The sequence below is a fragment of the Oryctolagus cuniculus genome, chromosome 4, assembly GCF_964237555.1.
Source record: "Oryctolagus cuniculus chromosome 4, mOryCun1.1, whole genome shotgun sequence".
NCBI classification, from domain to species: Eukaryota; Metazoa; Chordata; class Mammalia; order Lagomorpha; family Leporidae; genus Oryctolagus; species Oryctolagus cuniculus.
The window spans coordinates 93,565,432-93,581,135 of NC_091435.1; the positions used below are offsets into that span (position 1 = coordinate 93,565,432).

At 47.9% G+C, this 15,704-nt stretch overlaps 1 protein-coding gene across 13 annotated transcripts in view; it reads right to left on the reverse strand.

The window, feature by feature from the left end:
• The window catches only part of ABCC5 (ATP binding cassette subfamily C member 5), an 88,227-nt gene that overhangs the window by 51,727 nt on the left and 20,796 nt on the right, over window positions 1-15,704 (reverse strand). For 5 of the 13 annotated variants that reach the window (XM_017346972.3, XM_002716488.5, XM_017346971.3 and 2 more), the window contains exons 3-10: window positions 12,624-12,781; window positions 12,275-12,430; window positions 11,463-11,610; window positions 6,418-6,651; window positions 6,106-6,279; window positions 5,011-5,158; window positions 2,972-3,120; window positions 2,477-2,584 (exon numbers count right to left, since the gene is read on the reverse strand). In XM_017346972.3, coding sequence (XP_017202461.1) covers window positions 2,477-2,584; window positions 2,972-3,120; window positions 5,011-5,158; window positions 6,106-6,279; window positions 6,418-6,651; window positions 11,463-11,610; window positions 12,275-12,430; window positions 12,624-12,781 — 1,275 coding nt within the window. Of the gene's footprint in view, window positions 1-2,476; window positions 2,585-2,971; window positions 3,121-5,010; window positions 5,159-6,105; window positions 6,280-6,417; window positions 6,652-7,083; window positions 7,207-7,406; window positions 9,083-11,462; window positions 11,611-12,270; window positions 12,431-12,623; window positions 12,782-15,704 lie in introns of those variants that run through there. The other 8 variants (XM_008266622.4, XM_070072399.1, XM_070072398.1 and 5 more) reach the window with 6 other exon arrangements.

A 15,704-nucleotide genomic window follows, 5' to 3' on the forward strand; every position in this document is an offset into this window, starting at 1 on the left:
GGGTTAACAGATAAAATGCAAGACACTCCCTTAAATGTGGATTCCAGAGGAACCAGGAATAAACTTTTCAGTCCAAGTATGTCCCGGGTAGTATTTAACTGGGCATCCTGACTTTTCAGTTGTGAACACTGGCTCCTTAATGGTGACAATCTGAGCAGAAAAACTACAAGGTGGCTTCTCATTGCCCCGCCACAGATCAGCACCCTCCTAGAAATTTGCTCTTTCTATCCTTTACTATCCCACTCAAGAGGAATCAACAAATTCTTTGGCAATATACCCTTCCAGGACAGGTCAAATAGAAAAAAAGCTATCCCTGCCTATCGATCAGATCTTCAGCTGAAAAAAGAAAGGAAGAGATGCAAAACAAAAAGGCATGTGGGAAAAAGTAGGGTTCCCTGCATCTTCACCGAATTTCAAGGTCTGTGAAGTACATGAAAGAGGCCACGTCCTGTCCTGGTCATTCTCTCGTCTGTCCCTAAGGCACAATGGGAGAGCGGACGCTTTGGGGGACATAGGCTCTCAGCAACAGCTGCATTGAGGCTGCTGCTGTTCTCAAAATGCTGCCTTGGATGACACCCAGGACTGAGACAGGTTCCCTTTAATGTACTCAGAAATAACAAACAATCGCCTTTGACCTACCAAACAGTCCCCTCCCCCCAACCCTAATGAAGTCAGTGTAATTTCTAATTAATGAACACCTGGACATAATAAAAACCGGCTTAGGATTGGGGAAGGATTAAGTAATAAATCCTTGCTATCTTGGGCTAAGCACCTACTTACAAGAAGAAGAAGAGGGAGAGAAAACAAAAAAGACTGCCAAGAGGAATAAGATAGGATGGGTTGAAGTCTCACGGGGCAATTAACAGAGCTGTGGGTGACTGAGCTTCTGTTCCTAACCGTGAAACTTCCTGGAAGGAGGAAGGAGCTGTCCTGTGAGAAGCCACCTGCTAATAATGCCAGTCCTAACAAGTGGCAAGAAGACAGCCCTCAAACAGCAAGCAGAGAACAAACCTACACTACACACTCTTAGTGCTTCATCCAGGAAGCTACCACACGTCCATTCACTAGAAAGGCTAGACAAACAGGGGAGAGAACATATGGTCAAAACCCCTGCTTTCTTCCATGGCTGGGTATCGTGAGCTCAGCAAAATACAGCTCAACCATTAGACTCTGGCTCCCAGCCTTGTAGGAGCCAGGCTGGGGTACAGGAGGACCTGGGGATGTGTTCTTAAGAACCAGCTCTCTTGACCAAACAAAATTCACCTTGGTAACTGTAAACAAGTAGAAGAGAAATAAATCCCAGGAAGCCTTCAAAGGAGAACACAATTTGCTTCCTCCTGAACCTCCAGGCTGGTGACAGCCACCCCTCAGAGGCTTCCAGCTTCCACGTCACCAGTGTTGCATCTGTGCCCTCACTCTCACTGGCAAAGATGGGTGAGCCCTGGCACTGTCAGGGACTTCTGGCCTACACAGTGCTGCTTTCAGTAATATTTTTTTAAAATTTTATTTATTTGACAGGGAGAGTTATAGACAGAGAGAGAGAGAGACAGAGAGAAAGGTCTTCCTTCCGTTGGTTCACCCCCGAAATGGCCACTACTGCCAGAGCTGCGCCGATCCGAAGCCAGGAGCCAGGTGCTTCTTCCTGGTTTCCAATGTGGGTGCAGGGGCCCAAGCACTTGGGCCATCCTCCACTGCCCTCCCGGGCCACAGCAGAGAGCAGGACTGGAAGAGGAGCAACCAGGACAGAATCCGGCGCCCATATGGGATGCCGGTGCCGCAGGCGGAGGATGAACCAAGTTAGCCATGGCGCCGGCTCCAATTAGTAATATTTTTAAAGGCATTAACCCCTATCCTCCCAAATACATCCCCCTCCTGAGTCATGTGTCTATATTATTCTGAAGGCACAAAGAGCATTCCTAGGGTGATTAACTGCCTGCCTGTAGGATGAAGGCCTGGCACCTACTTAACTGCGCTTCTCAACACGATCTAGCTTGAGGACTGTTTCCACGTCTCTGCATTCCCCGTGTCATGAATGGCAACCCCAGGGCAGGAAAAGGGAAGGATCAAAAAGGACTCAGCATGCCGGCCAATCAGAATGCCAGCAGCAAGGGTTGGCAGGAGGAAAGCTTGACAGCCACCTGCCAGTTCGGGTCTTCTGGGTTTAAGTCCCTTGAAGGCCCAGCAATATGACATAGACCTTTGTCAGGCCCAGGCAGCAGGGCCAGCTCACAGGGGAGTGCTGGAATCCTGCAAGGCCAGGAGTAGGCTGTCCAGGAGATGTCAAAATTCACATCAGTTTAAGAAGGTAACAAGTCTCGCCCTTCATTCAGCCTCCTCGCTGCCCCCTTCTTACCGACCTGCCAGAAGGCTAAAGGCGAACTTGAGCCCCGAGTGGCCAGCATGAGCAGGCCCTTGGAATAGCTGTAGTTGTGCCAGGATGGCTCCTGACGTGGGGGAGGGGAAAGAAGCCACTTACCTTAAATCTGTCGACAGCAACTGATGCTTCCGAGAGGGACTTTACTGAGAACGGTGTAACTTTCAATGCAAATGTCATGGAATTGAAGACAGTCACCACTGTGAAGGCCTGAAAACAGGAAAAGAGGAGAAACTGAGGCTGACTGGGCCATGGGAGTGACATCACAAGCCTCCATCCATGTCCTCCGAGATGTCTGGGAGGCTGCACCTTGGCCATGAAATGTTACTGTAAGTCACACGTAGTTTTTCATGACTTTCAATTAAAAGTCTCAGTGAGTCTGACCCACAGGCTGACCTGTGCATTCAGAATTAAACCCAAACCAGGTTGACTAAAAACCTGCAGGCTATTCGGCTCCTTTATTCTTCCACTTCCTGATTTAATCACAGGAGTGAAAAAGTACCTAACCCCTAGAGGAACCTTCTAATCCAGTACCAAGAAGACCAAAGCACCTCTGTGCACTGCCAAGACGGTCCCCACCCCCGACAGCTCCCTGACCTGTGCTGCAGTCAGGTCGAAGCCCAGGGTCATGTGGACGGAGAACGTCACCACACTGGCAATCACCACCACGATGGGGGCCACGCCGACCGTGATGCTCTGGAAGTACCCAGCCTTCTCCAGTATCCGACGCTCCTCCTCTCGGATTTCTAGGGACAGAAAGAAAGGCGATTTCAATGCAAGTCAGAGGAGACTTTGGGATGTTTTCCTCCACTGCCCAACAAGACTCTGCAGGTCTTCAGGAATAGGTTTTAAAACGCCCCTTAACACCCACGTTGCAAATACTAGGCCCACACGACCATCGGTTCCATCATAAAGGCTGGTACAAAGCCTGAGTGTCAATAGATCAAGTCACAGGAATGAATCCAACAGAAGTCATTGCTACATATTCTACAACGATCATTTGGGGTCTTTTTCTGACTCTTCTTGTTGGCTTCTTGGGTTTAGAAGCAATGAACATATTAACTGTTATCTACAGTTGGCAGTTTCATTTGCTTAGCGGACTGCTGTTCGGTTCTGCCTAGGGAATTACAGGAAAGGCTGCACGATGGCACTGGGAAGCTGGAAGGACTAAGATTCCCTAGAGTGCCCGCTGCATGCTGGCCCTGGGACAGCAGCTTTCACACCAAACCCCACAAGGACGACTGGAAGTAGACGGGGGAAATGCAATTTCTATAGGCAGAATGGCTTTTCTTGAATACTTTCCAATAATATACAGCATTAAACAGTAGGAAGTAGGATGATAAAAATGGTAAGGGACTTTGAAGCATAAAAGGAATTCTCTGGAGGGGCTGATGCTCTGATCTTAAATGTATTGCCACTGCCCAGGGCATCGGGAAAACCTCACTGCTTTGTCATACATATTGACCACATCCATCACGAGCAAGAATGTTTTCAAATGAACACACTTAGGCGATGGTAGCAAAGCCAGAGGCTGAAGGATGAGTGGCATCTCAGAAGGAAGATCATAAAACCATGGACTCTGAGAGCCCAGGAAGAGACTGTGGACAGTCATCCTGCCACCAACATACTTAACAGATATCCATTTAGAATTCCACTTGGGTGGAAACAAACAAGCTACTTAACAAAGCAGCCCAAGCCACTGCGGGACATCAGAGTAGCCACCGCCTCTGAATGCTTTTCAACCTAACAGCCCTTATGCAGAAAGTGCAGAGTCCAGAGCTGGACGTGACATTCCTGGAGGTTTAATCACAGAAACCGAAACAGCTGCCTTGATCTGAACACTGCACGTTCACTCCACCTGATATTATGTAATGGCACTGCAGCATTTACGTTTAGTCAGCTGTCCATGAACAGCCCTTATCTTCTCTATTTAGATCAGGCTTGCTATACCTATGTATTCCTTTTTAAACTCTAAAAAGTACTTTTAAATATACTACCTGTTTAAGTCCCACTATTCCAACTTTTTTTTTTTTTTTTTTTTGAGGCTTTTTTGAATATCCAATCTGAGCTAATTCTTCCTCCCAGCGTTGTGGCATTTCTGTACTTGACGAGTGTATGCCTGCATTCAATTTACACACCAGGAGGGGGCCAGGCACCGTGAACCTTGAGACTCAATATAAATCAATTATTTAAAAAACACAAACAAGGAGGCAGAAAAGCCCCTAGTGAGTGGCAGAGCTAGAACCAGAGCCCAGCTGTCCTGACTCCCAGTTCACCCGTTGGGTAGGGTCACGCAACCACCTGTGATACGTTTGCCACCATGGAGTAGAGAATGCAAAAATAAAGAACGCTCATCTGATACTGCCTCCTGTAACACCCTCATGGCCAGGCCAGGAGAGGGTACACAGAGGGACTTTGAAAATGAATTAAGCCTAGCTAGCTGTTCATCTCCCGGGTCTTGCTTTCCCCATCTGTGGGTCATGGCAATGGGCTCCAATCACTAAGATTCCTCGTGAGCCTAAAAATTCTACCGTGTTACGATCTGACACTGGGAGCCCTGGCACCTAATGTGCTCAGGGAGCAGAGTGTGTGAACGATGAACCCAGCACATGCACATACGGGATCTTTAAACTCACTTTGAACGCTTTGAGAAAACGCTTTGACCCAGGCATACATTTTAATGAATTTAATGTAGGTAAGAACTTCATTCATCTTCTGGACGCGGTCGTCTGTGGCGGCTACACACTTTCTCCTGAAATATGCAGTGAGCCGTGATGCAAACATCTGCAAGGAAAGGCAACGCCAGGCAAGTCAGAGCCCAGACAGACTGCAGAACGCCTAATCTGCTCCAGGTTTTCTAAATAAAGCAAGCATATGATCTTGTTTTCTGGGACAGGCAGCTTCCAGGGGGCGATGCTGCTTTCTTTCTTTTTTTTTTTTAAGTGATCTATTGAACTATAATCAAATATTACTTAATTCTTATCTCTTTATAAGGCCGTCAAGACAAATATTTGTTCTCAGAGATTACAGACACTGAGTGCCACCAAGGAGGAAGCAGGGGACGCAGTAGGCAGCACCTTGCAGGCGGAGTGTGATTCACACACTACTACTTCCTGAGGGCATGGGTACCTGCAGGCCTTCTCCTTCATGGGGACTCTCTCCCTCTGTTTTTTTTTTTTGTTTGTTTGTTTGTTTGTTTGCTTGTCTGTTTGTTTTTGAGAGGCAGAGAGACAGAGACAGACAGAGATCTTTTATCCTCTAGTTCACTTCCTAATGTCCGTAACAGCCAAGCCTGGGCCAGGCTGAAGCTGGGAGCCCAGAACTCAATCCAGGTCTCCCACGCTGGTGGCAGAGACCCAAGTACTTAAGCCATCATCTGCTGCCTCCCAGTGTGTGCATTAGCGGGAAGCTGGGATCAGAAGCAGAGCCAGGACTTGAACCCAGGCACTCCAATATGGGATGCAGGCATCCCAACTGCTGCCCCAAATGCTCATCCTCAGACTGTTTCTAATGTCATTAGGAGCCACTGCCTTTATTCAAGTGACACCTTACTTCCTCTCAGGGGGCCTGAGCATGTCTACCTCTAGACTTGCTTAAACCAGGCACCAGGTACCTTCTTTGAGAACATTCTCGATCAGAGATTCGACACCTCAGTGATGGCTACTAGAACCCAATGGAAATAACCCGTCTCCTAGGAAACCTGCCAACATTCAGCCAGGAAACGTACTCACCATTGCTGGGTAAAAGAGGATAAAGACAGCTGATCCCAGGAAGCCTGTTGGTCCCAGAATAATTACATTATAGACCATGCCTAAGATGGCAACCACGGGTCCGCCTGCCAACAAGCTGCCAACGGCAGCTGCCTCAAACATCCTCTGGCCGTCGTTGGAGCAAATGTTGATGAGCTACGAGATACAAAGTGCAGTGAGGGACGACTCTGCGAGGAAGAGGAAGGGCAAGGGCGAGCCCCAGAGGAAAGACATGCTTAAGCCAGGAAGCTGCACTCTGCCAGAGAGCAAACACTGCCCCCCTCCGCCCCTCACCTCGCCCAGGGACTTCTCCTTGATGTTCTTTAACTTAAGGATCTTCTTAAATGCCATGGTCAGGATGGCCCCCCGCAAGCGGACACCGGTGCGGTAATTCAATGCCCAGGTCAGGGCGAGTGACCAGGATCGCACGATTTCTGTGAGGAGGAGGCCCAGGACTAACAGCAAGCTGTACTGTAGGTTAGACTCTGTGGCCTGGGTATACTCCAGGAGGTGTTTCACCACGAAGGCCTACAGGGAGAAACACACAGCACTGTGAACCCCTCCACAGCACCCACACACAACGCCACAGGTTTACGTTAAGTTAGAAAGAGTAGGCAGCTCGGCTGTGTGGCGATGAGCACGCCCTAAAGGAAGACACGCGTCTCGGGTGGCCAGGTACTACTGACCACCTGCGGGAGTTCGTTTATTCAAGGGCATCTGGCAGGAGGTGGGTCGAATTTGAATTCTGCCTCTGTTAGGACACCATGAAAACCGTTGCTCTTTCTAATGTAACATAAACCTGTCCATGAGCTGAAATTCATTCTAAACACATGGTCACTCAAAAGTATATATTTGACCTTATTCCAGTATCTGCACACATGGATACAGTTCTTTAATGAAATCAAGACCTTTCTTTGTATCGTTTCAAACGTGCTTATTTGATAAAAAGGAACAGTGTACCTACAGTTGTACTGGGGAAGAGTGAGAAGTGCATTTGCAAAACATTCCTGAAAATAAACATCAGCAGTTTAATAGTACAGAAGAGAGCAAACAAAGCAGACCACCAAAAATCCAGAGACCCTCCCCGGGCCCTCCCCACGCCCCACTCCCTCCCAAAAACAGAAACATGTTACCTCAGGTAGCATATGTCTACCACCACCTGCAGAGGGAAGGCAGCCAGCCCCCAAGAACCACCGAGTGCCGCCTCCAGCTCTGAGGTCCTGCAATGCCGCAGCACACACTCACACGAGGCACATTCAGCAACAGTATCAAATACCAGCAAGTGGGGAGGAACGTACTTTTATTGAAAGTGAAAAAATAGATATATATAAAAGTACCATCTGCAAAGAGCATCTCACAAACACTGTACAACAGGTGGAGCATTGCAGTAACATACAATGGCACATACAGAGTCAAGGGTTACAGGGTTAGCCATCTAACAGGTCAGCTGGCCTCCGGCTGTGGTTTTCACTACACACCACGGAGATACAGAATAGAACCAAGAGCTGTTTCCAGAGTCCGAGGTGGCACATCAGGCCGACAGCACTTAATCGGTTAGGGCTCCTGAAGTTGCAATCATTCTGCAATGGAGTGGATTCTCTAGGAACAAAGACCTTGCTGCTAAGGAAAGAGAATTAAAAAAACAAAACAAAACGAAGAACTCCCCCCTCCCCACTGGAAGGTACTCTGCTTAACACTGCTGGGGCTCCTCGTGCCCTAGGCTGTGAGGAGCTCACTCTGCTCGGGACAGAATACAGAACGCTAGGCCTCTAGGAGAGACGGATGGCGGCCCTCAGAGTCTTTTCAAGTCCTTGTAGCTAAAGTTGAACTTGACAAAAACAAAATCAAACCGACCACCACAGAGGAAACGTCAAACCGATCCCCCATCCTAAGGGAAGAAAAGAGAATTAACTCAAAACCCATCCACCCATCTACCCCAGTTCCTTACAGCAAAAGGTTACGGCCGCTGAATGACGGACAAAAATGGAGGCCAGGCCCAGCTGTCCTGAGGTCACTAACGCTGCGTTTCAGAAGCCAGACTCTGAGTTAGCTTGCATTTCTCGTGCTTCCTGAGAGTCATACCAGACGTCCACCATGTGCTAGGAGATCCCCCCTCAAAACCCCAAAACCAGGCTTATGTCGAGTCCCAATAAATAATCTGACCAGAGAATCAGAGACGAGATATTAAGATCCCAAGAGCTACCGAGTTCCACCTCTCCCTCCCTCAGCTTTTTAGCTGATTCCTTCCCACTGTATGGGTCACCACTGCCCACGGCTGCGTTGCTGGTTTACTAGCAAGAAGAGTGGCTTCTTTTCCAGGACACAATCCAAAAAGGCGGAACTGAGCCACAGGCCCAGAGACCCTTTTTCCTCACGTGAAGCGACTCAGTAAGATGGCAGTGCGGTGACGCGTTTTCTCACACACCACGGCACGGACGGCCAGGCTCCAAAGGAAGGCGCGAAAGGACAGCAGGTTGTTGTGTGGGCTTCCTTCCTCCCCAGCCCTTTACAGTGCCGATTTCAGCACCGGGGGGCAATAGCATGAGCGCCTCCCAGAAGGGAGGAGCGGGGAAGGCCGAAAGACATAATGAACGTTTACACTTCGCAAAACTTTCAAAGGAGGGGGGAGAAAGAGCAAACAGCAGATTAAAGACTTTCCAACACACAGGGTTTTTAAAAAGCAATTGACATTTCAAACCATTTTGCATGGGATACAAGAAAAGAAAAAGGTTTTCATGAAAAAGAAAATCCAAACAAAATTCAGCTTTTTAAAAAAAGTGATCAACGTATCATTTAAATCTAAACAAACTGGGAGCAAACTCGAGACTGTCAGCATAGCTGCCTGGCTGCGGAAAGCATCCCCAGCGAAGAAACGTTACCTTACCTGAACTCTTGGCGAGAGATTCCGCCCAGCTTGCCTCTCTCATTCTGACCGCAGAATACAGCCATCCTGAAAATTCTAAAGAACAGCTTCTGTCACTGGTACCACTACAGAGAGACTCCCCCCAAATCCAGATCCTGACAGCACCAAGCAAGCTGTAGCTGGAGACAGGCTGGAAGGCTGGGAGACTTACCTCTCTAAAGGCTTTGCACTGTCCTGTCCCCAGAGGCCCCGGAGCCACATTAGCATCCACCGAGAGACCACGCTGCAGGAGACAGCCCTCTCTAGCAGGTCTACAGGATGGACGCTAACTCTTTCCACACAGATCAGAGATCAGGCCTGGTGTTTTAACTGTCTTAATCCAAGAAGGCTCCAAGGCGTCTCTGTAAATTTAGCGGTCTGGCTACTGCTTCTGGGTCAGGACTGTACCCTCACAGATTCTGGTATGCCACTAGTATTATGGTGACCTCCGGGTGCCTGCACACAACCTTGGATCATCCTGATGCATAAATGTCCAGTGTCAGCTGGCCAGCAGTTTAAGACAAAACAAAACAAAACACACCATTTGATTGTGTTTCAAAGTTCAATGCGACCTGGGGGTGGGTAGGGCTAGAAACAACGATGCTATATTGGGGAGCCCATATTTGGTGAGTCTGCTCTTATAGAAATTTTATGAGAACAGATTAAAAATACATTAAGCCAATTGGAAGGTTGTGCTAGCTTAGAAAATGTGCATAAATCCTCGAAAGGATTTCAGACAGGAGGTCTACTCACTGCTGGTACTAATCTCAAAACCAGCCTGATTCTGTAATTTCCAGTGAAAAAGAAATGTATTAGAACTGGAACTCCAAAGGAGATGTTTGCATTTATTTACACTTTCAATCATTTGTTTTTATTTAAATCAATGAAAGAGACTATGGAAGGGCCCACTGCCCTCTCCCGTGTTTGGGGACAGAATGCTGGGAACTGACATTGGCCTTATGGTGATCTTCCCGTTATGGGCAGCGGAAGGAAGAGTTCGCTGCTGGTCTCCTCTTCCAGGAAGGCTCTCGGCTTTCCCTGGCTTCTCTGAGAGTTTGAGAGATCAATGTCCTGGTGCCACCTCAACATAAATGACAGCTGAAGAGCACACAGGTGCTCAGGGTAGTGCCTGGAAAGCTGCTAAGCTGAACATGCCTAGGTAACTTTTTTTTTTCCACCAAGCCAAAATAATTGAAATCCCAACCATCTGTGGAATTGTATTTTAGAGGGGAGCCAATGAAGTTCTTGCCTTGGCCAAATGGAATTCCGAAAGCCCATTGTGACCTTTCCAGACAGCCTGCATACCGTGCCACCCTGATGAATGAATGCTAGGATGGGCCAGGGCAGTCACCAGCCCTGTAGTGACACAATGACAGAAGCTCTTCTTAGGGGAAGCTGGCTCTATGCACGTGTTTGCCATTTTGGTCAGTAACTCAACACATCATTTCAGTGCCATGGTCTCACTTATTTAAAACTTACATAAAAGTATGTTAGTTGTCAAGAGATATAGAAACCCAATACCAGAAGTGTTCTCTGCTTCAGAAAAGAGATCAAAACTTTATAAAAAGGCAACAAACATTTAAAAAACATGAAAGTAACAACTGTGAATTAGTTTTACCTAATCACCACGCACCTTATGCACATACTTACCCGAACCCTGAGCTCCAGCTCACTCATACACACTGCAAACACACAGTGCAAGCAGCACTACCGCTCCGATGCCTCGAGGCAGATGTGTAGAGAACAGATTCAATCAAAGTCTCAAGTGTAAGGCAGCATAGCAGGTGTGAGAAACAGGTGCCCGGAAAACCGTGGGGCTGTCAAAGGCTCTCATACCCGTGCTGCTTTAGCACAGACTAGGAAAAACACCATAGCTGCCACCCCAGCATTCACCACACACTTGAAACCATAGACCAAAACCCGAAAGGAACTCCACGTCAGACTCTTAAACACCTCGACCATATTCCAGTTTCTTGAGGACTCATGGGCCACAGAACCATCCAACATGTGATATCATGTCTCCGATCGCGGGCCAGCTCGCCGGCCTGTGCCACACAGCACCACTCTTGCCCACTCACAGCACTGCCAAGAAACACTTGCCCGGACCCGGCCTGAGACGGTCATTTCACATCAACACACGACCACACAGTACGGTCCTGTCTGCGCAGGGCCAAAATCAGTTCAGTTGCATCCCCGCCCTGGGAAAGCAAATCAAGTCCATTTCTTTCTCTGGCAACAGTGCACCCTCATCCCTCTGGCTGCTGACAAGCCAACCATTCTCTCCAAAAGTCTCTGACCCCTTTTGATGGACCTGGAGCTCTCTCCAAGGTTGCCAGCTAAGCCAGAGGTGAGTACAACCCCTGCAACGGAACGAGAGGGTTAGAGCTGGCCGGGGCCGGGCCCCTGGAGACTGCCAGAAAGGATGGTTAGAACTTACTGGTCCACTGAAGCCAGCCAGCTGCGTGATCATCAGGCACACGATGGACAGGATGAGCCTGGTGCGGCAGAAGATCCACACGACCCTTCGCAGGGACGCAGCGTCTGGCCCGGCTTCTTTCAGCTCTTCTTGCCACAGTCTCTCTAATCTTAACAAGGGCACAGTCCTCCGTTACCCATCTCCCCAGTGGGAAGCCACACCCCCTCGCCTCCCTCCTGACACCCCTTTTTGTCTCCAGTTGCTGTCACCACTCACACAAGCCTCCTCTTAATAAGGTTCTGTGCGTGCTCGCTCACCTTCTGAGGACCGACTGCCCTCTGCGGGTAACTATGCATCTGTCCTGCTCGGGGAACCCTTTCTGTACCCTGCTCAGCACACGGAAACTGAGGCACACACAAGCCTACCTCCCACCCCACAAAGGGATCTAGCCCAGAATATATGAAGCTGGTCTGTGGGTCCAAATGTCCTTTCTCAAGGGACCCCCAGCCCTTTCTGAAGGCTCCTGGGATGCAATGCACAGTTGTAAACTAGATTTTAATCATGACAATCGGCTACCACAAAAATGTATTCTGTCACAAGGCAGCGACATAATCTCCCGCAGACTCAGGAAGAGAAGCGGGGCTGAGAGAGAGAGAGAAAGCCCGTGGTTAAAACAGGATTAAAGTGAAATAGGAGATACAGAAGAGCAAAGAGGAAGCCATCCCCAAGGGACCCTCCCGCCCCTGGACTGCTCAGCTCTTTAAAGGCCACTGCTGGCCCCACACTCCTAGCTCAGACCCTGTGGGCCCGGTGGGTAGACCAGCGACACCTACCTTCGACAGTTCACGTCCGAGGACTCGAACTTGGACAAAGACCACACGTCCTCCATTAAGAGCTCCCCCTTCTTATGGGCCACACGGGCCAGGGGAGAAAGCCAGGAGAAAGTCATACAGGAGAACAGCCCAGCATTGTCCACGGGGTGCTGGTGTCTAGGGAGAGAAAGCCCAAGTCACAAGGCTATTAGCACATGTGGGCAGGCCAGCGGCATTTCAAACATGCTCTCTGGTCCACGAATCCCCTGACCAAAGACAGGCCATCCCAATCTCTTCCAATCTTCACCCGAATGCTCTAAACGGCTTTGGCTACTTCAGCTGTGAACGGCCGACAGGAAGGGCCACTTACTTGGAAGTGGTCCGGATGGGCTTCAGGGTACTCAGGCCATGGTGGTACTTTCCCTTGGGGTGCTCCTCATCCAGGATTCTGAGCTGAGAGTGCATGGAGGCGTCCAGGGACAGGCCCTCTGCTCGGGCTGCCGTTTCCAAGGCATCCTGGCATTCCAGCTGTGCCAGCAGACAGGGAGTGAGGCGAGAGCAGTTAAAGGACATTGGACGGGCAGGAGAGAGGCCCAGCTAACTGACTGAAGAGCGCAAACCTCAAACTGCTCCATCTTAACTAAGAAATTCCAAGGGATACTTGTGTTGTACATTCTAAAATTTACAATATATACACGGATATTTTCTTAAAAAGACTTACTATTTATTTGGAAAACACAGTAATAGAGAGGGAGAGACAGAAAGATCTTCCATCTACTGGTTCACTCCTCAGAGGGCTGCCAATGGCTGGGGCTGGGCCTGGCCTGAAAGCAGGAGCCAGAAATACCATCCTGGCCTCCCATGTTGGTGGGAGGGGCCCAAGCACTTGGGCCATCTTCCATCGCCTTCCCCGGTACATTAGCAGGAAGCTAAACTGGAAGCAGAGCATCAAGTGCTCTGATATAGGAAGACGACATCACAAGTGGTGGCTAAACCCACTGCACCAAAATGGCAGCCTCTCAAATTTTTTAAAAAGATTTTATTTATTTGAAAGGCAGAATTATACAGGCTGGGGGGAGACAGAGACAGAGAAAGATTGATTGATCTTCCATCTGTTGGTTCACTCCCCAGATGGCTGCAACAGCCAGGGCTTCACCCCAGTCTTCCATATGGGTGGCAGGCACTCAAGCACCTGGGCCATCTTCTGCTGCTTTCCCAGCTGCATTAGCAGGGACCTGGATTGGAAGTAGAGCAGCCAGGACTCAAATATGAACCCATATGGGGTGCTGGTGTCACAGGCAGCAGCTTAACCCACTGTGCCACAACACTGACCCCTAAAATTTGTTTTTAATCATCAAAGTGTTTTATCTTCTGTTTGCCAGTGTGGGTTGAGAATCAATTATTTCACTACTACCTGCAAATTCTATGGCCAATTTTCTATGACAAAAATTTCACAAGCAGCCCTGCCATAGGGAAAGAGCCAGGATACACACTGGTCTCTCTCTCATCAGCAACAGGAAGAGCAGAACAAGGGCTTTCTCCCAGCTACAGAGCTAGAGAGCTCCACTCCCTCACCGTGACTTTCAGCGAGGATCTCATAAACTGAAATACAAAGTCACATATAAAGCTCATAACGTGAATTAATTAGATAAACAAAACTACATGGAATTCAAGATCTGACTGGCAGAAGAAGGTAGACCACGAATCTGGACACACCTATCCTCATTTACCCTAAAATCAACTCAAAGTTTGTGCTTTTCTGTGGCAGAGTCTTTATGTTCCACAATCTCCCCATTTTCCTTTCTCTCTGGACAGTGTAACTCACATCATCACAGATATTTCCAGCAATTACTGAGAAACAGTAATGAAGAACAGGCCCTGCAAGCCAAGAGAGAGCTCAGCAGTGCAGCAGACACAGGGAGCCTTGCACAAAGCCACCTCTTTGCCACAAACAGAGGCAACCCATATCTTAGTAGGGTAGATGAAAGGGTCGAGTTGGTGCACAGGGGCCACCTAGATGCCTGACATCAAGGTTCACGGCTTAGTCGTGTACCTTTAGACAACTGCTTGGTATCGGGGAAGTGCCCAGCCTTGGGAAGCACAATTACTTCATTCTGACAAAGGAAGTGATTAACAGCACAACACGAAAAATCAGTCAACATCAAGAAAAGAATCCATTCTTACACAGGCCTCTATGTGTAAGGCGAACACTTAATTTAGTGGTTAGGAACTATGATATTTTATAATGAACTAAAGATTGCCGAGATTCAAGCACACAATAAAGCTTTGTCTTACTTTTATGCTGCATATAATTTAAAAAAAAAAAAAAACCCTATTGAGTTGAGAAAGGAGAAACAAACACTAAAAATGCAAACCCATCTAGCGTGAGTGGATACTGGGACTGTATACAGAGCAGGTACAGAAAGTTAGAGGGATCAGCCTTGTTTTGACAGCCAAAGCTTTAGAAGACAAAAGACTAAAGAACATTCACGTCTTGGAAGGCATTACAAAATCCGATTCGATTTTCTCCTGATATCAGCCTTTGCCATGTCACTGCATTGCAGATTAATGACTTGCAGTTGTAAGTTGGGTGGAAGCTATTAAATGACACGGTTAAATGGATATTTTATATTAACCAATGTTAAGCATACATTCAGGGGGCATTAATTACATTCATAATGTTGTACAACCATTGCTACTATTTCCAGAACAAATGGATTTTAAAATCCAGAAATTTCCTTTGGACTTCAATGAAATCCAAAAATCACTGCTGGAACCACACTTGGGGCTTGGAAAACATACCCACTTTGGATTTGTTTTGGGATGGAGATCTGACATTTTGTTTTAACTTTGGACAACATGAGAAGTATACAGAACAGTTTGACATTATTATTGATTAAAACATTAGTTACCACCAAAATCACTATGGCAACTTTTTACGTTCCCACAAACAATGTACGCGATCCAATTTCTCCACATCCTCATTAGCAATGGATGTTGGCACCATTCTTTAGTTCAGCCATTCTAATAAGTGTGACATGCTGTGCCCTGTGGATTATACCTACACTACCTCCCAGGATGAAGGATGCACTGCATCTGTACTTATTTGCTACCCACAAGCTTTCTGGTAAGGTAACTATAAAAGATTTTTTTATTTACTTCCTAAGTGGATTATTCTTTTAGTGCTGAATTTATTTTTATTTGTTTAAAGATGTACTTATCTGAAAGGCAGAGTTACAGAGAGAGAGAGAGACAGAGACAGAGATAAAGGTCTTCCATCCACTGGTTCACTCCTCAAATGGCCACAATGGCCAGGACAGGGCCATGCTGAAGCCAGGAGCTTCATCCAGGTCTCCTACGTGGGTGCAGGGACCCAAGCACTTGGGCCATCTTCCACTGCTTTCCCAGGCACATTAGCAGGGAGCTGGATTGGAAGTGGAGCGGCAGGGAC